Source organism: Rhinolophus hipposideros (genome assembly GCF_964194185.1).
Source record: "Rhinolophus hipposideros genome assembly, chromosome: 13".
NCBI lineage: Eukaryota > Metazoa > Chordata > Mammalia > Chiroptera > Rhinolophidae > Rhinolophus > Rhinolophus hipposideros.
Window position 1 is genome coordinate 53240720 of NC_138059.1, and position 26836 is coordinate 53267555.

The 26836-nt window shown below is 33.8% G+C and overlaps 1 protein-coding gene across 3 annotated transcripts in view; it reads right to left on the minus strand.

Annotated features, from left to right (window-relative positions):
- Positions 1-11496: 11496 nt before the first annotated feature.
- The window catches only part of TMEM68 (transmembrane protein 68), a 43087-nt gene continuing 27747 nt past the window's right edge, over positions 11497-26836 (minus strand). For all 3 annotated transcript variants that reach the window (XM_081070754.1, XM_081070755.1, XM_081070756.1), the window contains 3 exons: positions 24518-24578; positions 22639-22778; positions 11497-12992 (listed from right to left, as the gene is read on the minus strand). In XM_081070754.1, coding sequence (XP_080926880.1) covers positions 12888-12992; positions 22639-22778; positions 24518-24578 — 306 coding nt within the window. In that variant the 3' untranslated portion in view covers positions 11497-12887. The remainder of the gene's footprint in view (positions 12993-22638; positions 22779-24517; positions 24579-26836) is intronic.

Sequence of the window (26836 nt, forward strand, 5' to 3'; positions counted from 1 at the left end):
AGCCAATTCAGAACTCGCACCCTCCACCAGCTCCTCAATTTAGCTCTCACATCAGGATCACCATCCTACCTTAATCACCCAGACCAGGTACTAGGCATTATGGATATTCCCTATGCTCAGAGCCCACTGAAGTTATTCAATCCTGCTTACCCTGCCTTCTCTGTTCCTTCCTGAAGAAACCATCCTAAGGGCTCGTACCCACAGTTTTCCCATCTTCCTCTGTCTCTGGTGCCTCCCGTTGTGGCCCTGCATGGGTGGTGTCTCTCTCCTCTTCAGATCTATGAGTCACAAACTATCTTTTCAATGGCAATTGTTTCAAGCAAATTGCCTCACCAGACCTGAATAATAATAAAACTACAAAGTAAGAAAGGTGACCTAATTGACATACATAGAAGACTGCATTCCAGATTGAAAGAGTTGAACTTTTTTGAGTGTCCATACAACATTTAGCAAATATTGACCATGACCTGGACCATAAAGCAAATTTCAAATAACTGAATCATTCAAGTATATTCACAGTGAAATTCAGCTAGCAATCAATTAAAAACAAACAACAATAACAAAAAAATTTTTTTAATACACTTTTAAGTTACCAAGTAATATACTTTTATGTTACCCTATTCTCAAAGAAGGAAATAAAGAAAACAAAGAAGAAACAATAAAAAATATTAGATACATTTTGAAATGAATAATAAAAGAATGACATCAAAATTGAGAAGCAGTTAAAGTAGAGCTGAGAAAGAAATTTATGACTATTTTTTATTGAGGTGTAATTGGCATACAACATTATAGTTTCAGGTGTGCAACATAATGAATTGATATTTGTATACACTGCAAAATAATCACCACAATCTAGTTATCATCATTTTTTCTTGTGATGAGAATGTTTAAGATTTACTCGTAGCAGCATTCAAATATAAACGCATATATTAGAAAATAAAAAAGTCTGAAAAATCAATGATTTAGGTATCCATCGCAAGAAGTTATAAAAACAATAAATTAAACCCAAAAAAGTAGAAAAAGGAAATAATGAAGATGTGAGCAAAAATTATTGAAAAGGAAAGTAAACATAAATGGGAAGAAAATCAACAACTACAACAAAAAGACTTTGAACAGAACAACGAAACTGAATTTTCTATAGCAGGTGTTGGCAAAGTACATCTTGTGGGACAAACCCAGCCCAACACCTATTTTAATATAGGCCATGTGCTAAGAATGGTTTTCACACTTTCTAATATTTGAGAAAAAATCAAAAGAAAAATATTTCGTGACATATGAAATTGAAATTTCAGTGTCCAAATAGTTTTATTGGAACATAATCATGCTCATATATTTACATACTGTCTATGGTTGCTTTCACAATAGAATGGCAGAGCTGAGTGGTCACAATAAGACTATCTTGGCTGCAAAATCTAAAATATTTTCTAGCTGGCTCTTTACAGAAAAAGTTTTGTAGCCCCTGGCATATAGCAACGCTTGGGCATATAACAGACATTTTAAAACTACCTGCTGATTAAAAATTTGTAAGATAAATGAACAAATAACAATCAATTTGCAGACTTTGAAACCTCACTATATTAGATAAAACAGTTTGTAGCATACATCATCAATATTTACACTTTTACAGAAGCTTGACAAGCTTATTCTATAGCATCAAGGCAAAAAGAGAAAGAGACAGAGAGATTAGAGTCAAAGGAATTTAAAGACACAATGACACAGTGGGAAACTACAAATTATCAATAGCAAGAATGAAAAGCAGGATTATCCTACAAATTCTACAAGATATTATGAACAATTTCATGAAAATAATTTGAAATTTTAGGGAAATGGATAAATTCTTATATAAACATAACTTATCAAAATTTACTAAGAAGAAATAGAAAATCTTGCCAAGTAGAAAAACCATATCTATTACAAAAAGTGAGTTTGTGTGTTAAAATCTTCTCATAAAGAAAACTCTAAGACCAGATGAATTCATTGGTGAATTTGAAGAAATAGCAATATTATAGAAATTCTTCCAGAGTCTAGAAAAGTTCAATTTTATAAGTTTTATTAGCCCAGTATAACTTTGATATGAAAATCTGACAAAAAGTAAAAGAAAATAATTACAGGAAAATTTACATATGAGGCCTGACAATTAAGTTTGAGAACTTACCACTGTGGAAAGATCAACAAAATTGAAAACCCTTGGCTAGACTCACTAAGATAAAAAGAGAGAAGACACTAATTAACAAAATCAGAAATGAAAAACAGGAAATTATCATGGACACCACAGAAATACAAAGGATCATCCAAAAATACTACGAAGGACTATATGCCACCAAATTCAATAACCTAGAAGAAATGGACAAGTTCTTAGTGTGCTCCAATGTCCATTTCCGCTTTGTTTACGGTGGCCAAGACATGGAAACAACCAAAATGTCCTTCGATAGATGAATGGATAAAGAAGTTATATACACAATGGAATACTATTCGGCGGTAAGAAAAGATGAAATAGGGCCATTTGTGACAACATGGATGGATCTTGAGATTATAGTGCTAAGCGAAATAAGTTAGACAGAAAAAGCAGAGAACTGTATGATTTCACTGATATGTGATATATAAACGAAAAACAAAAAAAGAAAAAGACAAACGAATGAGAAACAAAAACTCATAGACACAGATAATAGTTTAGTGGTTACCAGAGGGTAAGGGGTTTGGGGGTTGGGAGATGAGGGTAAGGGGGATCAAATATATGGTGATGGAAGGAGAACTGACCCTGGGTGGTGAACACACAATGGGATTTATAGATGATGTAATACAGAATTGCATACCTGAAATCTATGTAATTTCACTTACAATTGTCACCCCAATAAATTTAATTTAAAAAAATAATGAGTGGCTTTCAACACCACTCATTATTAGAGAAGAGGTTAAGTATAGGATAAGTAAATAGCTGCTGTTGGGTAAATTAAATGAGATGACCGAGACAGAAAAATGTTTCACACATACTGAATTATGATCTAAAATAATACCATAAAGCCACCCAGCATGCCAAATAACCTTACTACCACAAACCAGCCTGATGTATATAATTTAACATGTGCAACATAGAAGAGATACATAAATTCATGTCTATTCTTTCAGTTACATTCACACAAACAGGCATCATCTTTTAACATGAAAAATAATTATATAAAGACAACAATTCACACTTCAGCCACGTCCGTTCAACATAGTGTGAAAAGATCTATTAGACAAGAAAAAGAAATAAAAGATATCCAAATTGGAACAGAGGAAAAAAAATTATCTCGGTTCACAGATGACATGACCTTATATAAAGGAAACTCTAACATTCTACAAAAAAGACCTATTAGAGCTAATACATGAATTCAGCAAATTTGCTGTTACAAAATTAACACACAGAAATAATTTGTGTTTCTATACACAAACAATTGAAAAGAAAATTAAGAAAATAATTCCATTTAAAATACAATAAAAGAGAAAGAGATTAAATGTAACCAAGGATGCAAAAGACTTGCACAGTAAAAACTATAAAATATTGCTCAAACAAATCTAAGACAATATTAATGAATGAAAAGACGTCTCACATTTATGGATTGGATACTTAATATTGTTAAGATAACAATACTACCCAAGCAATCTACAGACTCAATACAATCTCTATCAAAATCCTTAGGTGGTTGTTGTTGTTTGTTTTTATTTTGTTTTTGTTTTTTGACAAATAGGAAAACCCGTTTTAAAATTCATATAGAATCTCAAAGGACTCCAAATAGCCCAAAGAACCTTTAAAAAGAACTAAGCTGGAAAACTCACACTTCACTATTTCAAAACTTGGGACAAACTTACAGTAAATCAGTGTGGTTCTGGTATACAGACAGACATATAGACCAAAGGAACAAAATAGACAGCCCAGAAGCAAACCCTTGCATTTATGGTTAGCTGATTTTTTTACAAAAGTGCCAAGAACACACAATGGAAAGGACAGTGTCTTGAACAAATGGTTCTGGGGAAACTGGACATTCACAAGCAAAAGAATAAAGTTGAGCTTTTACTTTAAACCAGACACAAAAATTATCTCAAAATGGATCAAAGGCCTAAACTTAAGAATTAAAATTATAAAACTCTTTGGAAAAAAACATAGTGGAAAATCTTCATGTTACTGGATTTGGCAATGATTTCTTGCTACCAACAGCACAAACAACAAAAGAAAAAATTGATAAATTAGATCTTATCAAAATTAAAAACTTTTGTGCATAAAAGGGCACTATCAAGAGAGTAAAAAGATACCCCACCGAACATGACAAAGTATTTTCAAATCATGTATCTGATAAGGGATTAAGATCCAGAATATACAAAGAACTCTAAAACTCAACCACCACAACAACAACAAACCTAATTCAAAATGGGCAAAGACTTGAATAGACATTTCTCCAAAGAAGATAAGCAAATGGCCAATAAGTACATGAAAAAATATTTAGCACCAGTCATTAGGGAAATGCAAATCACAACTACAAGAAGATATCACTTCACACCCATTAAGACAGTTATTATCAAAAAAATTGAAAATAACAAATGTTGGTGAGGGTATGAAGAAATCAGAACTCTGGTGCATTACTAGTGGGAATGTAAAATGGTGTATAGGCTCTGTGGAAAACAGTTTGGCATTTCCCCAAAGTTAAACATAAAATTACCATAAAATCCAGCAATTCCACTTCTAGGTATATTCCCAAAAGAACTGAAAGCAAGGACTCAAATAAATGCTTGTACACCAATGTTCACAGTAACATTATTTACAATAGCCACAAAGGGTAGAAAGAATCCAAATGTTCATCAATTCATGAATGCGTGAAACAATGTGATATATACACACAATGGAATATTTTTCAGCCTTAAAAAGGAATGAAATTCTTTTTTTGTTTTTTTATTAGTTTCAGGTGCACAAGACAAGGTAATACTTAGACGTTCATCATTTATGTCCCTCACACTGTGGACCCCCCTACCCCCATCCCCTCATCCACTATCCCTCCGACATTGCACCGAGCCATCACATTATATATATAAAATTATAGTTGGCATTCATTATTGTTCAGTTTCAGGTGTACAGTACATTGATCAAGCATCTACATCTTCCCTGAGGTGGTCTCCCAAATGGGACAAGTGTCCATCAGATACCCTACAAAATCTTTACAACATTATTGATTACATTACCCAAATTATTTTTCAAAAACCCTGAGGCCATTTTGTGGTTACCGACTGTTTTCTAATCCCCTCACCTTTCCCATTATCCCCACCACCCCGCCCATCTAACAACCCTCAGTTTTTCCTTTGTCCCCAAAACTGTTTCTTTTTTTTTTTTAATATTTTTTTTTATTGGGGAAGGGGAACAGGACTTTATTGGGGTACAGTGAGTACTTCCAAGACTTTTTTTTTCCAAGTCAAGTTGTTGTCCTTTCAATCTTAGTTGTGAAGGGTGCTGTTCAGCTTCAAGTTGTTGTCCTTTCAGTCTTAGCTGTGGAGGGCACAGCTCAGCTCCAGGTCCAGTTGCTGTTGCTAGTTTCAAGGGTCACAGCCCACCATCCCTTGCAGGAGTCGAACCAGCAAACTTGTGGTTGAAAGGACGTGCTCCAACCAACTGAGCCATCTGGGAGCTGAGCTTGAGCTCAGCGGCAGCTCAGCTCAAGGTGCCATGTTCAATCTTAGTTGCAGGGGACGCTGCCCACCATCCCTTGTGGGACTCGAGGAATCGAACTGGCAACCTTGTGGTTGAGAGTCCCCTGGCCCATGTGGGAATCGAACCGGCAGCCTTCGGAGTTAGGAGCACGGAGCTCCAACCGCCTAAGCCACCAGACTGGCCTCCCCCAAACTGTTTCTGATTAGTTCATTCACTTATTCTTTTCTTTAGATTCCGCATATAAGTGAGATCATATGGTACTTGTCTTTCTCTGTCTGACTTATTTCGCTTAACATAATGTTCTCTAGATCCATCCATGTTGTTGCAAATGGTAAGATTTCTTTTTTCTTTATGGCTGCGTAATACTCCATTATATAAATGTACCACAGTTTCTTAATCCAGTCATCTACCGATGGGCGTTTCAGTTGTTTCCATGTCTTGGCAATTGTGTATAGTGCTGCAATAAACATAGGAGTGCATACAGATTTTTGAATTGGAGTTTTGGATTTCTCCGGATAAATACCTAGGAGTGGAATTACTGGATCATAGGGTAGTTCCATTTTCAGATTTCTGAGATACCTCCATACTGTTTTCCATAGAGGCTGCACCAATCTCCAATCCCGCCAATAGTGCACAAACGTTCCCTTTTCTCCACATCCGCGCCAGCACTTGTTATTTGTTAATTAATTGATGATAGCCATTTTGACTGGGGTGAGGTGGTATCTCATTGTGGTTTTTATTTGCATTTCTCTGATGGTTAGTGAGGTTGAGCATTTCTTCATATGTCTGTTTGCCATCTGTATGTCCTTTTTAGAAAAATGTCTCTTCATGTCCTCTGCCCATTTTTTAATTGGGTTGTTTGTTTTTTTAGAGTTGAGTTTTTTATAGATTTGTGATATTAATCCTTTATCAGATATATCATTGGCAAATATCCTTTCCTATTCAGTAGGATCCCTTTTTGTTTTATTGATGGTTCCCTTTGCTGTGAAAAAAATTTTTAGTTTGATGTAATCCCACGTATTTATTTTTTCTCTTACTTCCCTCGCGCGAGGGGATATATCAGTAAAAATCTTACTCCGGGTAATGTCTGTGAAGTTTCTTCCTATATTTTCTTCTAGATATTTTATGGTTTCAGATCTTACATTTAAACCTTTAAGCCATTTTGAATTTATTTTTGTATATGGTGTAAGGGAGTGGTCCAGCTTCATTTTCTTGCATGTGTCTGTCCAGGTTTCCCAGCACCATTTATTGAACAGACTGTCTTTAACCCATCGTACATTGTTGCTTCTATTGTCATAGATTAAATGGGCATATAGGCATGGATTTATTTCTGGACTCTCTATTCTGTTCCGTTGATCTATGTGTCTATTTTTATGCCAGTACCATGCTGTTTTGATTACTGTAGCCTTGTAGTATAATTCGAAGTGAGATATCGTTATACCTCCCACTTTGTTCTTATTTCTCAAGATTGCTGAGGCTATTCGGAGTCTTTTATGGTCCCATATAAATTTTAGGATTATATATTCTATAGGAATGAAATTCTGATACATGCTACAACATGAACAACAACAAATATATATATATATATATATGTATATATATATATATAATAGTAATAATATATACATATGTGTATTATACATATAATACATATATATTTATATTCTAATATATAATATATAAATATATATACCAGGGGTGCCAATATAATGTGTACAAGTGGACACTTCGGTCAACGTTACTCAAGCAATAGTTTGCCATAATCAGAAGTATCTGGACGCTGATGGTAACAACTCTGAGCACCTCTTGTAATTGCAGAAGTATTCATATAATATACAGAGGGTGCCAAAAAATGTATACACATTTTAAAAAAGAAAAACTATTAATATTGTAATACTCAACATATACCGATAACAAAAGATGAATACAAGTCATGTATACTTTTTTTGGCACCCACGTTATACATTTTAAGAGATGTTATCTATGTATTACTTTTCAAAGTTGATTTGAATTATGATAGCAGTGTGTAGTATGACATTTGCTCAAAAGATGGTATTAATCAAATGAATGCTAGCATCACCATGCGACAGGCAGGACAAAGAAAATGGCAGAAGCAAAGAAAATGGCAGAAAATGGTTGTCATTCAAGGAGCGCAAGACCATTTTGAAGTGGTATTTGAAATTCGAGAATGTTGTGGAAGTACAACGACAATGGAGGCGTGAGTATGCAAGAGAACCTCCAATACGCCTAACAATTGCACATTTTTGTTATAAGTTTGAGACACTTGGTACTGTGTGTGATGTGCACAGGGCAGATCCGGGAGGCCTCACATAGCAACAAGTCATGCTTCTGCTGAGGTGTTGGAACAGTTTACACGCTTGCCACAGAAGTCTACCAAACAATGTTCGTCGTAATCAGAAGTGTGTGGACACTGATGGTAATCACTTTGAGCACTGCTTGTAATTGCAGAAGTCGAACATGACTTATATTTACCTTTTGTTATCGGTATACAATGAGTATTACAATTAAATTTTTTCCTTTCTTAAAATGTATACACATTTTAAGAAAGGAAAAACTATTAATATATTTATATATTATATATATTATATGTAAGTATACATTATATAATATGTATATTATATAATGTATATTATAGGTAACCTCCGTATAACAGCACTTTTATATCATGGTTTCACTCTCACATGGTTCGAGAATTGGGGAAAACCCTCGTACAATACGGCATCCTAGAACAGTTTCACTCTAACGTGGTTTGAGAATTAGAGAAATCCCTGAACAACACAGAGCGTAACAAGAGCTTTTAAAAGCAAAAGATATCTCTTTCTAAATGAGGGCAATCCCTGAACAACATGGAATGTAATAAAAGCTTAGTAGTGATGACAAAGAAAACCTTATTTAATACATATTGATGTTATACTTTGGGTGAAAATTGCTTTAATAAAGATTTCTCTTAATTATAAAAATATAATAGAATGTTTTTTTAATTTTTGGAATCTAACCCCCTTTTTTGTACTAGTTCTTTGTTTCATATAACACGGATTCGCATAACATGGCATTTTTTAGGAACCTAACAACCATGTTATATGGGGGTTATCTGTATATATAATATATATACTTATATATATAAATAATATGTAAATATATTTATATATGTGTATATATATACATACATATATATATATATATATATAGAGAGAGAGAGAGAGAGAGAGAGAGAATGGTCTTTGTTCCCAGTTCTTGGCACTACGCTCCTAAAACCTTGGATTTTCCTGAGTGATAGAAATGCCTCTTTTATGATAGTGAGATAACTCATTGGGGGAGGAAAAACTAGATAGCTTCAAGATGCAGGTTGGTTATCAGAAAAACTATATGATTAGAAAATTAGGAAGTTCAGTCCCATCTCCAGGTTCCAAGGAGGAGGGGCTAGAGACTGAGTTCAATCATCAGTGGCCAATGATTCAATGAATCGTGCCACGATGAGGTTTGGGGGAGATTGTAGGTTGAACACATCGATGTGCTGGATAGTGCACCTACAGAGGACATGGAAGCTCTGCAAACCCCACCCCATACTTTGCCCTCTTCCATTTCACTGTTCTTGAGTTGTAGTCTTTATAATTAAACTGTTAAGTATAGCACTTCCCTGAGTTTTGTGAATGGTTCTATTGAATTATCCAGTGGGGGTAGGGAGATGTCATGGGAACCTCCAAATTTGTAGTAGGCGAGGCAGAAGTGGGGAAGCCTCAGGACCCCATTTACAACTGGCATCTGGAGTGGGGTAGTCTTGTGGGAATTGAGCCCCATTACCCTGTTGGGTCTGTGCTAACTCCAGTAATGTCAGAATTTAATGTAATTGTAGGACACAGAGTTGGTGTCAGAGAATTGGAGAACTGGCATTGGAACTGTCATTTGTTGTCAGAAAAGACATCAAATAATTTTGCTAGTGAAATAAGCCAGACACAAACGGACAAATACTGTATGATTCCATTCATAAAAGATAACAAAGAATAGGCAAATTTACAGACACAGAAAAGTAGAATGGTGGTTGCCAGGGGCTGGTGAAGTGGGTAATAAAGTTATTGTTTAGTAGATAGAGTTTCTGTTTGGGATGATAAAAAAGTTCTGGAAACGGATAGTGGTGATGGTTTCACAATATTGTGAATGTACTTAATGCCAGTGAATTGTACACTTATTTTACCACAATAAAAAAGTAACAAAAATATTTTTGAAATAGTAATTATATACACAAATACAAAAACTCACCCCACTTACCCCTGTAAACATCTATTTCAATAGTTCATGTTTTAAATTCAAGAGTTTCATATTTAAATTACTTAAAAGTATATACACAATCCTTTAAACAAAATATGAATTTCACAGTCCATACTGATAATAAGTGTGTGGGAAGGGGGGGTTCAGGGGGATTGGAAATTCTTTTCTTATAGAATGCCAAGCAATAAATGTAGACTAGTTAGAAAAATCACACTTTTAAACCCTCCTAGTAATATTTTTTCAGGAATAGTGAATTCAAAGGATGCTAAAGATAGTGGGTTTGTTTAGAAAGAGATATTTATAGTCTGAAAGTAGCTCTCCATAAACTTATCCCTTACAAAGGGAAAAAAAAAACAACAGAAACCTGGTGGGCACCATTTTAACCAAGTGATCAGTTACTACCATTACTAATGATACAAACCAACGTTATGTGCCTCCTGATTTGACACACTGGAAAGAGCACAGCATCATTTATGTAGTATTTCTGAAATAATGCATAACCTGAATCAAATCATGATGAAATATAAAAACAAATTGAAGGTACCCTAAAAAATAGCTTGTCTTCTTCCAAAAAGTATCATTAAAGACGGAAGCGCTAGGGAATCGTTCCGGATAAAAGGTGACTAAAGAGACAGGAAAACTAAAGGCCATGTGTGATCCTGCCATGAACCGTGGATGAAGAGGAGAAACGGATACGGGCTATTATTGAGACAAGTGACGTCTGCATGGTCTTTAGGCCACGTGACAGTACTTTACGGAGGTTAAATTTCCTGACTTTGATTATCGTTCTGTGGTGCTATTAACGGATGGCCTTACAGTTAAGGGGCATGTTATCTACAACCTATAATCAGATAATTCAGAATAAAAACTGTACAGATATATATATGTGGAGAGATAGGATAAGGGGTGTGTCAAGAGAATAAAACTAATGTGTCATAACAATTGGTGAAACAGGGTACAAAATATATGGGAGTACTATGTACTACTATTACAACTTTTCTGTAAATCTGAAATTGTTTCAAGATGAGTTTTTTAAACAGTATGAAAGATTTCTCATAAAAGTGTGCCATATTCTTCTTCTGCAGAGAGTCCTTAGTTTTCATCAGATTCTAACCTGTGAACACTCCATACAAAAACGGTCAAGAACACTCCCTTTCCATTATTACTTATATTTCTATATTTAGTCACATTCCCTCATTCTTCTAAATGGGGTTTAAATTCAAATAGCCAAGACAAAGATTTTTATACCAAGCAAGACAGGAAGTCCTCCTCTTAGTATGAGTATCAGAAAACAACAAACAACGTTTTAAATAAAACAGTAAAATTTAAATACTGTAAAAAAAATAGCTTTTGCTACATTAGTAAAGAATGTTGTTCTTTCTTCAGTGTTTAAAACCCAATAGTCACCCCAAAACATTATTCTCATTCATTTTATGATAATTTACTCATTAATTCTGGAAATATTTATTAATTTTAAACAAACATTGCTCACTGCTAGAAGAAAGCTGCAAATAATCATTAATTGACTCTTCATTAAAACTAAAATTAAAATATATTTATTACATTGGAAAGTAAGGTTTATTCATTATGGGTGAAACACGACTATGAATGGTAAAAAATAAATCAGTTTAAAATAAGAAAATGTCACATGCAATTTCACAAGACAATAAATTACAATCCAGTTTTATTTTTATGTTGCTTAATTTTATATACATTACATACATACACACACATTTGTTATACAAAAATATATACAAAAATTCAAGTAAGTTAATATCTAAAAAAGGGAGAGGGAGATACTGCATTTGATTTCTAGTACTATTCTGTTTAAATAAATACTTTCAAGGAGACAGCAAGATTTCAAAGAGACAACAAATCAAAAGTCATTAATTTTTCAGAAAGCTTCATGTCCACATATATTCATCTTTCAAGTGTATTTTTATTGAAACAATAAACCATTTGACTGGCTGCAAAGTCAAGTTGAATACGCCATAATATTGAGCGAAAGCAGAGCTTTCTTTAACTCTGCTTTCATCAGCCTAGAATCAGCTTCTGACATGAAATGCAGAGCACGACAGTGATTTTTGAACCTTAAAGCACTATTAACGCCATGTTACAGGGCTGACAATGCATAGTACACACTATACTGTTTGTCTACAGATTCTCGTTAAAAATATTATATTAAAAATAATATTAAAAATTTTACTTTTCCTAATTTCTTTTTTATTCAATTTGAAATACAGAACATCTTCATTGTGCTTGGCAACTTGACGTCATACCTGAAGGAATAATTTAAATATCCAATGGACAAAATATATACATGAACTTATAAAAGATCTTGGTATTGTTTAATTGTTATAATTTCAATTCTACAGTTAGCAATAGCAGCAAATATAAAGAATTTAAAATAATATTCTTCAACATAGTATGTTTAAAAAAAGTGAATTGTTGAGGCACAAAAACATTACAGTGACTTGCCCAAGGTCATGCATGAAAGGAATGAGGGGCAGATAAAAGGGCATTTTTTTCTAACTTAAGCATCGGTACAAAACCCTAGGTTATATACCATCTTGCAAAATTAGCTCAGTAGAACACATACAGAAATTAGATGCATTATTTAGGAATGCGTATCTAATTTAAATTGTTATTATTAATAAACTTAACTCTAGTACTCTACTATGTTTATCATACAATATTAGGAATTTATAAAAAGAAATGTGATTTTTCTGAATTATTAGGCATGTAATGAGTTACTGTTTAAAATTTGACACGATTGCAAGCACAAAATTGACAACACAATTTTCAGCAAGTTCAGTGAAAGATGCTTATTACCATGATTTTTACAAAAACACTAATTATAGAACCTACAAAATTTAGAAGACAGTATTAGACACAAACGTATTGATATAAATGTATTAAATCTCTTCTAGTTGATCTTTTGGTTTTTATGAAAACGTTCTAACAAAGCACTCATAATGTTTCCCGGTATTCTTTGGTGCTTATCAATCAAAGCTTGAACAGCATTCTTCGTCTATTAAGAAAACAAAAGAAAAGCCATTATTCTTTTAGTTCTCAATATAGATTATTTCTTTTGTAAAGATTTTAATGTACTACTACTTTCAAGAAGTCGTCACTAATTTAGCACCCATCTCTTCTCAGAATTAATGATTTCATTCTCAGTACACCCATAGTACATCTCCTATATTCATTTTATTATGCTTAAATTACAGCATTGTCCACATAGATATTTTCTACACCAGAATGTAAGCTCTTTAAGATGCATCTTAGTATTTCTCAAGCATTGAGCACAGCAAGGCCTTGCACACAATAAACACTTTTTTAAAGAATAAAGAAAAAATCACAAGAAAAAAAGTAGCAAGAAATTTTCTAGCAGGCAAATGGAAGTTTCACTCCTTTCTATTAATGAATAATAGATTTCTGTGCATTTTTGTTTCATCGCCATACACACCAAACAATTACATTAGGCAATGCAAAAGGAAAAAGTGAGGAAAACTATGAATGAATGAGCTGACACAGTTTACTTTAGTTCATTACCTTAATTTCTAGATAGGAATTTAAATTAAGTCATAGCAATGGAAAAGCTAACTAGGATATATCAGGAAATGTAAAACTATTTGTTTCCCATTAAATTCATGACAAATTTCAACACATCTTTACTTTGAAATCAGTTGTGGCTATCTAAAACAATGTTTGATGCATGTACATGGTTCATGCATGCACATATATACATACTTCCTTTTAGATGCTAACCTCTCAAAGAGCTTTATTTTTACAAATCTTGGAACTTCATCTCTTTAAAAATATAATTAATAAACCCTAGCCCAAAGATGTATTTTAAAAATATGCCTCTCTAAAGCATAAGTTTTCATATCAGTGAAATGAGAACTATTTCATACAGCTATTATGATTAAATGAAATTGAAACCATGCCTTCAGGTAGTTGGCACAATTACACATAGGTTGTGTTCTGTAAAGTATTTTTTTACATTTTATTCAAAAAATATTACTCAAAAAATATTAGATGCTTTGGAAGCTATAACATTAGAGAAACAAGTCTTAAATCTCTAGGAGCTCATAACTTAATAAGCATAATCAAGTACAAAGTAATTAAAATGCAAGATTATTTGTGAGAAGTACCAGCTGAGATGTGAAAAGAAAGTATTTGGAAATTCAGACTTGTGATCCCCTTTGGTAGGCAATGACCAGGGAAAGACACACGAACAGGGTACGGTTTGGTCTGGGTCTCCAAGGACCAGTAAAATTTCAATAACAGTGAAGGAAGAAGCATGAGGAAAAAGACCACAGAAAAATAACTTCAAAGGAATGGCAAATTAGTGAGTTTGGCTGGAGATTCAGGTATTTGTGTATAAGATGGGTGGTATAAAGCATTAAAATTAGAATTCAGTAAAATCTTAAAGGGAGTTAAATACTAAGTGAACAAGTACAGACATTGTTTAGTATGAATTGAGGTGTCAAAGAAGGATTTTGGGGTGAAGAAAATGTCAGAGCTTTGCATTAAGGAAATACAACTATTGCAAAGATCACCCTTTTGTCACTAAATCCAATAGACATTCTTTTAATCTTACTTGACCTCTCAATCATCATTGATCTCGCCTCTGTAACTATCACACTAGAGGAAAAGCTAGGTTTTCTTCTAACTTTCAGGCTGCTCTTTTGAATCTCCTTTTGCAGATTTATAATCCCCAAATCAGGCACTGACTTATTCTTCAAAGATTCAGTAATCTTATCCATTTCTACAGCTTTAATTACCATCCATTTGCTAATGACTCCCAAATCTATATCTCCAGCCCACTCAGTTTCAGACAGGAATGTTCAATATGACCCCCTGAATGTTTTAAAGGTAGCTCATACTCAACCTGCTTAATTTAAGACTAAACTAACATTCTTTCCCCCTTTATACTTTGCCCTTTCTTGAGTTCCCTCCCTATTTCAGCAAACGACAGTACCATGAATCTACCCAAGTAGCCAAAACCAAAGAGTCATCCTAATAACTCCTGCTTCTCATTCAAAGCAGCCAATCCATTGGCAGCATCCATTAGTATCGCCCCATCCCAATACCACTCAAATCTCTCCATCTTCTTTCCACCTTAACATGTATATTACATATACATGTATATGTAAATAAATCTGTATATGCATAGGCGGATGTGTATATGAGAATGTAGACAGAGAGGCAACGAGACAGACAGAAACAGATGTTGTAAACATGGAAACAGAGGTTAAGACTGAGAGAACTTGGAGGAAATATCCTGTGTCCTCTTCAGCATCAGTACAGTATATTTTAATTTAGATTGAGATAGTATTTACAAAATGGTTCTCCACAATCAAATGTCTGAACAGTCAGTCCATCATCCATTTTTTAAATGAGGTTTCATTTCTACATTAATTTGGATGCTAGTAATTTTGAATTTGTGATAGTCCAGGGATCCTTATGCTATAGTCTGTGTTTGTATGATTAACGAGGAAGATTGGAAAATCATAACAACGTATTCACAAAAGGAAAAGTTCAAGTACTCTTTATTTCAAGTATACTTTAGTTCAATAATGACAACTTATGATAAAAAATATGGATATGGCAACTATATTTAACTAAATTCCCTCAAGAAATTCTACTAAACTATGTTTTAGCAGACTAGTTCTATTACTGTAAGTATTGATAATGAAGTACATAAAGTAACTGGAGACAATAACTGAGGTATTTCAATGCTCCAGAAAGGCCTTTCCTTCCTTACTTGGTTTGAATTGGTAAGGTACCTGTATGTATGTATGTATATACACCATATGTACATACCGTGTTTCCCCAAAAATAAGACCTAGCCAGACAATCAGTTCTAATGCATCTTTTAGAGCAAAAATTAATATTAGACCCAGTCTTATTTTACTATAATTTAAGCCCAGAACATAATATAATATAATATAATACCAGGTCTTATATTAATTTTTTGCTCCAAAAGATGCATTAGAACTGATTGTCCAGCTAGGTCTTCTTTTCAGGGATACACGGTATGTACATGAGTACATATACATACATATACATATAAACATATAAATATAAACCTTGTATATATACCTTTTTAATATATAAAATATTTAACTCCACTAGTGATATGAGTATGAGTAAATATTAAAAGGTATCTTTCATGAAAAACTCATATGAAAAATCAAGTCACTAGAATTTATCAGTAATATGCTTTCCTTAACTAAGAAAAATAAGGGAACATGATTCGTTTAATTTTAGACCTAGAAGAAACCTCTGATAATCATGCCAGGCTTTTTTTCCCCCTCTCTCTCCATTACTTTCTATTTTGACCATAAAAAGAAGACAGTCTCTGTAAAAAAGTGTTCCTAACTAGCTCTGACCCACTTAAATCCTAATAGATAGGCAGGAAAAAAAAAGTAAAAAGAACAAAACAGAATTTAGTTATATCCTAAAGGAGAATGCATCTGTTAGGGAGCAGCAAAGAAATGTGTTATTTTAACAATAAAGTGTGTGTGGGCAAAAGCAATGTCACAGGGTGAGGTCCCAGTCTGGTGTAGAGCTCCTGCAGCCATCTCAGGAAAGCATTGCTGCAGGATGAGAGAAGAGTCGTGCTTTGTGGAGACCATGTCCTAATCCTAAAAATCAGTGTCACAGGATTTTACTATCAGGATAAAAGAGAGCAATAAACTATGAGTGTGCTTAAAGAACCAGTAGAATACTTAGACGAAGTTCACAGACAAGGCACAAAATGTATCATTAATGTTTCCTTTGTGAAACTTACATATCAGCTGCTTGATTTGAATAGTGCCATCTAATATAACATTATAGCTGGTTTAGCTACAGATCCTTTTCTAAGTCTCTGGCCTTCCTGAGTCCCAGTATGGCAGTGTGTACTCTAGTCATTCCTTCCCTCTGCCCACCAGGCCCCTCTTTTCTGGGCCATTCCTGTGTGAGAGTCCAGTGTGGCCGTGTGACTGCTTTGGCCAATAAAATGTCAGTGGGAGTTAGTGAGCCACTTCCAAACAGAAGCTTTAAGGGCCATCTCATGGTTCCATTCCTGACCTTTTCCTTTGGTCATGCAAATGGCAACATCTCACATAGGGCTTTTTCAGTCCCAGAAAAACAAGACTTGGACCTCAGGAAAAACATAACATGAACAATAAGTAAGTTTTATTGTCTTAACCTTCTGAGATTCTGTGGTTGTTTCCTACCACAGCATAACCCAGCAAAGCTAAATAAATCATCCAATTTTCTCATAGACAACGTCTTGATGTAAGGATTAATTCAGACTATACATGGAAAAGAAGAAGTAATATTATCTTTGTTTACAGAAAACCCCAAAGATGTCATAAAAACCTGCTAGAACTAATAAATGAATTCAGCAAAGTTGCAGGATACAAAATCAACATACAAAAATCAGTGTGTTTTTATATACTAACAATGAACAACCTGAAAAAGAAAATGAGAGAACAATCCCATTTATGACAGCATCAAAAAGAATAAAATACTTAGGAATAAATTTAACCAAAGAAAAAAGTCTTATACATTGAAAACTGTAAAACATTGCTGAAAGAAATTAAAGAAGACACAAATAAATGGAAAGATATCCTGTGTTCATGGATTGGAAGATTTAATATTAAGATGACCATACTGTCCAAAGTGATCTACACATTCAAGGAAATCCCTATCAAAATCCCAACAGAACTTTTTGCAGAAATAGGAAGAAACATCTAAAATTCATATGGAATTTCAAAGGATCCTGAATAGCCAAAATAATCTTGAATTGAAAAAGAAAATCAAAGTTGCAAGCCTCTTATTTCCTGATTTCAAAACATATTACAAAGCAACAGTAATCAAAAACTGGCATAAAGACAGACATATAGACCAATGGAACAAAATAATCCAGAACTAAATCTTTGCACATATAATCAAATGATCTTTGACAAGGGTGCTAAGACCACACAATGGGGAAAGGGCAGTCTCCTCAACAAATGGTGGTGGGAAAACTGGATATCCACATATAAAAGAATGATAAGCACAGGCAACAAAAGCAAAAATAGACAAATGGAACTGCATCAAATTCCAAAATTTCTGTACATCAAAACAAACAATGAACAAGGTGAAAAGGAACCTAAGGAATGGGACGAAATGTCTGCATATCATATAACTAATGAGGGGTTAATACCCGGATATATAAAGAAATTCTATAATTCAACAAAAAACCCAAATTATACAATTAAAAAAATGGGCAAATGACTTGAACAGCTCTCCAAAAAAGATACACAAATGGCCAACAAGCATATGAAAAAGTGCTCAACATCATTAATCATCAGTGAAATGCAAATCAAAACTACAATGAAGATACTAGCTCATACCCATTAGTATGGTTACTATAAAAAAAAAGTATTGGTGAGGATGTGGAGAAATTGGATCCCTTGTGCACTGTAGATGGGAATGTAAAATGGCATAGACACTATAGAAAACGGTATGGAGAAGAGTCTTCAAAAAATTAAACATAGAATTAGCATGTAATGAGATAATAGAAAATGTATATTGATCCCTGCCTTCGGTTTCTGGCACAGAGTGAGTTCCTGAAACCCTTGTAATTTCCTGGGTATTAGGGGCATCTTCTGTCATTGAGGCAATTCTGGGTGGGCTCCTGGATGAAGGCTGGTCACTGGAAAGACTAAGTCATGATTAGAAACTTGGAATTTTCAATTTCCATTTTCCAGAGCGGGGAGAGGGGATAAAAATGGAGTTAACTGATAATGTTTATGTGAGGAAGCCTCCATAAAATCCCAATATTACAAGGTGGAAGGAGCTTCCAGGTTGGAGAACACATCCACACCTGGATGGTGACACATCCCAATTTCACGGGGACTGAAACTCCTACAGTTGGGATCCTCCCAGACCTCGCCCTGTGTATCTCTGCATCTGGCTGTTCATCTGTATCCTTTGTCATATCCTTTAATAAACTGGTAAAGGTGTTTCCCTGAGTTCTGTGAGCTCCTGTAGCAAATTAATGAAACGTGGAGGGGGCCATAGGAACCTACAATCTGTAGCCAAATCTGACAGAAATTGTGGGTAACCTAGGGACCTACTCTTTTGACTGGCATCTGAAGTGTGGTGGGAGCAGTCTTAATCTGTGGGATCTGACACTATCTCCAGGAAAATAGTGTCAGAATTGAGTTAAATTGTAAGATATCCAGCTGGTGTCAGAGAATTGCTTGGTGCGGGGGAAAAACCTTCACACAGTTGGTTACCATTAGTGTTCTGTGCAAAAGTAGACTCGCAGGTGAAAGAAAGATATAGCAGGGAAAAACAGGTTTTTCTCCACACAGGAGGGAAAAACTGGAGTTTTTCCTTTGCACATACGATCCAGATCCAGCAATCTCACTTCTAAGTATATATCCAAAGGAATTCAAAGCAGGGTCTTGGGACATTTGCATACCATGTTCACTGTAGCATTATACAAACAGCCAAGAAAATGGAAGCAAATCCAGACGTCCACCCATGAATGAATGGATGAATGAATAAATAAAATATGGTATGTGCATACAATGGAATAATTACTCAGCCTTATATAAAAAAAAGGAAACCCTGTCACATACTACAATATGATTAAACCCTGACATTATGCTAAGTGAAATAAGCCCATCACAAAAAGACAAATACTGTATGATTCCACTCATATGTGGTTTCTAAAGTAGTCAAAAATAATAGTAACAAAATGTTGAATGGTGGTTGTCGAGGGTTTAGGGGAGGAATAAATGGGGAGTTGGTTGGTATATGATCTCACTTACATGTAGAATTTTAAAAAGCTGAATTCATAGAAACAGAGAGTACAATAGTATTTGCCAGAGGCTAAGGGATGGGGGAATGGTAAGATGTTGGTCAAGGGGAACAAACTTCTAGTGATAAGACAAATAAGTTCTAATGTACAGTATAATGACTATAGTTAACAATACTGTATTATATATTTGTAAGTTGTTAAGAGTAGATCTTAAATAGTCTCACCACACAAAAAAAGGTAAGGTGAGGTGATGGATGTGTTAACTAACCTTATTTTGATAACCATTTTGCAATATATACATGTATCAAATCTTCATGCTGTACACCTTAAACTTACACAATATTATATGTCAATTATATCTCAATAAAGCTGGGGGAACAAAGGAATCTTGTGTAGCCCGTAATTAGGAACCAAAATAAAGTGTTGATGGATATATATGAAATAGAAGGAAGAAAGGAAGGAAGGAAGGAAGCAGGGAAGGAGGGAGGGAGAGAGAAAAGGAAGGAAAGAAGGAAGGAAAGAGGAGGGAGGGAGGGAAAGAGGGAAAGAGAGAAAAAGAAAAGAGAGAGAGAGGTAGTTGGTGTACAGTGGGTAGAGAGATTCAGTTTTGCAGGATGAAAAGGTTCTAGAAACCAGTTACACAACAATGTGAATATATTCAACACTACTGAACCATACACTTACATGGTTGATAAATTTTGTCAAGTGTTTTTACCACAATTTTAAAAACTTAAAAAAAAAATCAGACTGTATACAAATGTGTATAACACATTCATCCCATTTTCTAGGTGATTCAATAACATGACATTTATTGCTTTTTCTGTAGTTTCATACTCTGTAAGTGTAATTGCAAACTGAGTGGTCTTTTCTCATCTCATGTTCCTTGATGTCTTTGCAGGAACGAATATTACTGCTCATTCCTATTTTTTGAAAAACCTCACATGCTGACTTCTCTCACACAAATGTACTTGTTCTCCCACCGCTCTGCTACTTCCCTTTCAGTCAGCTTTGGTTGTTTTCCATCGCACACTCCTTACATGTCACATCTCCTACAGTCTGTCCTCAGTCCCCTCCTTTTTCTCTCTAACCTGCCCTGTAAAGCTCATGGCTTCAGTAATTGTCTCAGCAAATGACTTCTAGAACTTCATCACCAATTCTGACTTCTCTCTCAAACTTCAGTAAAATATCTCCCAAAACCTATGTATATAAACATATATACATAGAAATTCTGCAGGTAACTATCTATATAGAAATAGTTTTCAAGTCTGGTACATTCCATCCCTATAAAGTCTCAAATCTGTACCTTGCTTTCCCTTTCAAGTAGATAAAGAAATCATTATCTAATTCATTCATTCATCAAATGAATTCATGTATTTAGATCTAATTAAATTTCTAACACTGCTGGGAACTGGAGACACAAAAATTCATAACATAACCTCTGGTCTTAAAGAGTGCACATTTATTTATTTGTATCTAAGCAATCACAATTGCTAGCATCATTTTCACAAACCACTGTAGATGAAGAGATTACATATCTACTTGCTTTGGTCAAAAAACCGTGAGTGGAAGAGATACGAGCCATTTCCAAACAGAGGCCTATCCTAATTGAAATATATTTGATAGACAAATTTCCTAGTCTGATATTTAAGGGCCTAAAAATGTAGCTGCTACTTACTTCTCCAGTTTCATTTACCAAACCGTACCCACTAAGGTAGTGACACCTCCCAAGTTTATTCTACCGCTGTTATTAAGCACTATACAAGGAAAAACAGGGAGGTGGTTTTTGTCAACTGAGACTGGAAAATGCTCTTTGAAACAAAGTTAAATAGACCTCTTTATTGCAGGGCTTCTTAGAATCTTTAAGATGTCAATGTGCTTTGCAAAATTCCTGGAGAATTTATTGGGCAGTCTTGCCCAACCTTGCTGTTCTAATCACATCAGACTGCTCAACACTGTTGGTAAATGCAGTCAACTCAGTTCCTACCAGTTTCTTTGTTCATACTCTCCCTCCTGTCCCAAATCCACATGTCCAAGTCATGCCCATATTTCAGGACAAACTACAAATGCCCTCATTCAGAAAGCTTTCCTATTTTTTCCCTCACAAAGTAGTCTCCCCTTTGAACTTCTATTGGTCTCATCCAAATTAGCCTCCATATCACTTCTAGTGATCTTCCAAAATACAAATCCATTACATCATTCATCTTTCAATAGCTCCTCTGGATTTCAGTAAACAAATCAATTATAAGCCATGATAGTACAGAACCTTCCTAAGGTTCTAACCTCATTTCTTACAATATCCTGTCTAGCTATACCAGACTACCCTCAGCTCCCCGAAGATTTCATGCTATTTCATGTTGTCATTCCTTTATGTATTCAGTTTCCTCTACCTCATTGCTCTTTGCCCACCTAATCCCTTCTTGTCTTTCGAAATCAAATTCAAGCATTACCTTCCTCAATGTCCCTAATCTAATCTAGATACCTTTCCTTTGTGCTTCCGTAATACCCTAACACAGCAGCTCTCAACAAGGGGAGATTTTGCACACCAGGCAACATATGGCAATGTCTAGAGACATTTTTAATTGTCACATTTTAGAAAGAATAACTCTTTGTTGTGGGAGCTGTCCTGTGCATCATAGGATGTTTACTACCATCCCTGGCCTCTGTTCACTAGATGCCAATAGCACTACCACCTCCCAAGTCCTGCCCATTGTGACAATAAAAAATGTCTCCAGACATTGCCAAATGTTCTATGGGGAGGAAATCACAACTGATCTAGAACATGCATGTAAAATAAGTAAATGAATTTTTAATATAATAATTGAAAGTAAAAATCTATCCAAGGACTAAGAAAGAAATAATTTACCTTTTCAGCTAATTCTTCTGCTGTTATCTCTGGATCATATGGAATGGGATCACCTAAATAGGTGCGTAACTTCACTGGAAAACCTCCATATATTGGAGCAAATGGATAACGGAATTTTTCATAAAGCCATCTAAATAACCCTGTTTTAAAGTAAACAAAATCACTTTAATTGGTTAAATATTCTGAACATGTAATTGTAAACTTTCAAATTAATTATGTAAGACTTAGAGGAAGGTGACATCTCCTAATAATTAGTATTTTTTTTAAATATGAGCTTTTCATCAATTGAAACAAATGAGCAAGAAGTTAATAGTAGAAAAAACTGGGGGGTGACGATGTATTTTCTGCTCAATTTTCCTGTAAACCTAAAAATGGTCAAAAAGGTCTATTAATTTAAAAAAAGATGAGCTTTTAAAAACATGAGAATTTTAAAAGGCAAACCAATTATTAGTATTGCAAAGGGTAAAGACTGAAACCAAAAACTAGAGCTAAAGTCAAGAAACTCACAAATATGTGACTTATATGGGGGGAAAAAAGGAAAAAAATGGAAGTGCAAAAGAAAAATTCACATAAACATGAGACTAAAATGCATTAATAAACTCAGTAAAGACTAAAAATATTATTGCAAATTAGGAATATTGTAACAAAGCCAAGAGTTACTAATGCAAGTGACCAGGTATAAAATTGAGCAAAATTAAAAGTGGTGATAATGTAAACTGATGGATTATATGACTAAGTTTTTAAAAAATTAATCCATGAAAGGCAAGCAACATGGAATACATAAATCATGAATTGTACTGGGAGTTTAAAATACTGTTTACATATGGAATCACAGAATATACCATAAGACTCAAAGTAACGGTAAAAAAAAAAAGATCACCCTGACACTAAATTTTTGAGATAATCAACTATCAATGTTTAAAGCAGTCAAAAATAATTTTAAAACCACTTTGCAATTAAAGAAACAAAATTAGGAATAATTTCAGTTTGCAACTTACAAATTCAGAAGAAATGATCTGACGGAAAATTGGAATTAATTCCACAAGAAAAGTTAAACATCACATCAACCCACCTTTCCACATTTTGGGAAAAAAAAAGAACAAAGAAAGACCTGAAAAACAATGGAATATCAACAATACACCAACATTGGACATAAAAGAAGCAAGAGAAGTTTTTTTGGGAGAAGACTTGAATGTGGATAGAAACACTAATAAAACACTACGGACATAAAATATAATCAACTAAATACATAAAGCACAGGGTATAAAAATAAACTGATAATTTTAAAATAAAAAGAAAACAACAGAAACATTGCAAAGAAAAGCACATCTAAACGTTATCACCCCTATAACTAGATTCAGAACTTATTTTGTTACCAATAAATTAAAAGTCAGCAAAAAAAACTTTTCAATGTAAATGTATCACAGTTCAAAATATTTTAAAAACAAAAAACCTAACAGAAATAAATCAAGACAAATTGTATCTCCTTAGGTTGTTCATTATAATTCAATACGATATTGTCATCCATTTTTAAAGCTGTAACTTCAAGAGTGAGTTAGGCAGACAGCCTGGGTTATATGTAAATTTGTCCTAACCTTCAACAACATGTTTTAATACAGTAAATTAGATAATATTCTCTGTAATTTTAAAGAGCCTGAGAAATAAGCTTCAGTATGTATATGAGACTTAATGAAAACCTATCATCTAAAAACTGCCATTACTTATAACCAGTTATCATTTAGATTTTAAATAGAAAAATATCTAAATAGAAAAACATCTAACTTTTGAACCCTTATAGAATTCAAAAGCCCAAATATTTAAAATATTACATTGTAAATAATATATTATAATTAGAAAAACCATATGAACCAAAACTTACTTGTTCCTCCAAGTGATCTAAATCCTTCTCGAATATTTTGTGTAAACATAGGAATAATGGGCTAAAGAGAGAATTTGAATTAAAAAGTAAATATAATAATCCATTCAATGTCTCCATTGAGTCACTAATGTAAACTTTTAAGGACCTGTTTAAGATTATGAAAATAAGGTATTTTAAAAATAAAGATACACTTTTATCGCTAGTATGAAAATAAAGATACACTTTTATCGCTAGTATGATTTATCAGACTAGATCATTTGGAGAAATATAAACAGTAAACACTACCCTCTAGTGGTAATATATAATATTTCATTTACCAATATTCTATCATTCCACATAAACCTTTGACACTCAAAGATTATAATCATTAATTTCATTAAATAAAATGAATGTGGGAAATTAAATTGGTTTTAGTTGGCTACTAAATATTAGGTTGGTTCAAAAGTAGTTGCGGTTTTTGCAATTATTTTTAACCTCACTGAAGGAAGTTATATGACAGAGATTCTACCTGGAACTTTGTATAAATTTAAATGACAAATTTTGGCAAGATGCTGTCATGAAATTAGCAAAATACCATTTTTTTGTGTGAGCTTATTAAATCTAAAAATGTTCAACATCAATGAAAAGTTAAGTATAAGACTCACCACAAAAAAAAGGAAAAGCATATATATGAAAATTCTTTCTATCAATCATTTTAGAGGATTTCTGCTCACAAGTTCATGGTTTTTATTTTTCATGAGTATCAATAATTAAGTACAAATTTAAAAATGAAGACCTTAACTAAATGTCATAAAACAATGAAGTAACAAAAGGATCATGTAAAGAGGTTATACCATGGTAGAACTTAAGTAGATTAAAAAATTGAGCACTTTAAAATATACACAAAATATACCAAAATAAACAGTGTTTTAGAATAGATAAAACTGGGAGGAGGGGGGTGAGTATCACTTTACTTATAATCTACCAACAGTATTTGCTTAATACAGAATGACCTGTCTCAGTGAACAGGGTTTGAGACATTTAAATAAGCTGACATTTAAAAAGCCATTCCTATTCAGCTTTGGAAAACAGTAAAATGTGGTAGACTGAACGAAAGTGACTACAGGTATAGCTTTCTTCATAAAACTTATTACTTTACATATAACTAACTGAGCATTTATTTATTGTATCTCTCTCCTCCCCCAGAAGGAAGACTCTTACTCACACAGACATTGTTTTGTTCTCTGCTATATCCCAATACCTAGAATACTGCCTGGAATAGACTAGATGCTAAAAGAAAGTGTGATGAAAGAATGAAGAAGAAATGAATCAACAGAAGAGAGAAACAATGCGTGCAATGAATTAGTTCGTGTTCTCTGAACACAAAGAGTCAGAAACAGGCAGTAGCAATCTTAAAACCAGTTAGGAAAAAGATAAGTCGAAAGACAAAAGCAGTCAGATGAATTTAAAATTTGATGGAGTTAATTCACAAAGCAAATAAATAAGACAAAGTACACTGACACTTTCATAAAAAAATTCAGATTATGATCTAGGAAACCACCAGTTTTATAAAATAAAGTGATAGTTGAAATCCTAATGCTTTAAATAGTTATATCATTGAGTTGAGAACTTCAAATGCCCAAGAAGGAATAGAAACCTTTCAGCTTTTGCCTTCTCTGACCAGTACTGCTGGATTTATGTCTACTAACTGGCATGAACTTCAAAGTTTGTGTTGAAGTATGCACTATATAAAGACTCTTCAGGTTACATATCATCCTTTAAATAGCTAGCTCTCCAGAAGCTGGCCATTTCTAGAATCTACTAAACAGGAGAAAGCTTACCCTAGCAGGTTCAGCATTCTAGGCCATTTGCTTTCAAGCTGCAGCCTAAAAGCCATAAGCATTACTTTATCACAACTTGATGCTGTAGTACAATTATTCATTCCTTTCTTTGTGCACACTTTATATACAAGGTAGTTGCATAAGTCACCTAGAATTAAATTCTATTTACATGTATACATGGGTCTCTGTATGTATGTGTGTGCACATGTGTGCAAGAGAGAATGTGTATTTTGTTAAAAACTGTTCTTAGAGAATCGGCTTAACATGATCCTGGGAGTCTTAACTTTGCCACTAAAAAAGTGGGAACCACTAAGTTACTTACTATGTCTAAGTCTCAGTTTTTTTCATGTTAAAATGGGGATAATTATCATATCTTGAAGATTTTTTTTCTATAGATTGAGATAGTACATATAAACAACTTTATTGAAACAAATATTTTCTTTTACATCTGTTGTTTTTCAATTAAAGTATATAGGCTATTTTTCCCCCAAGTTATTTA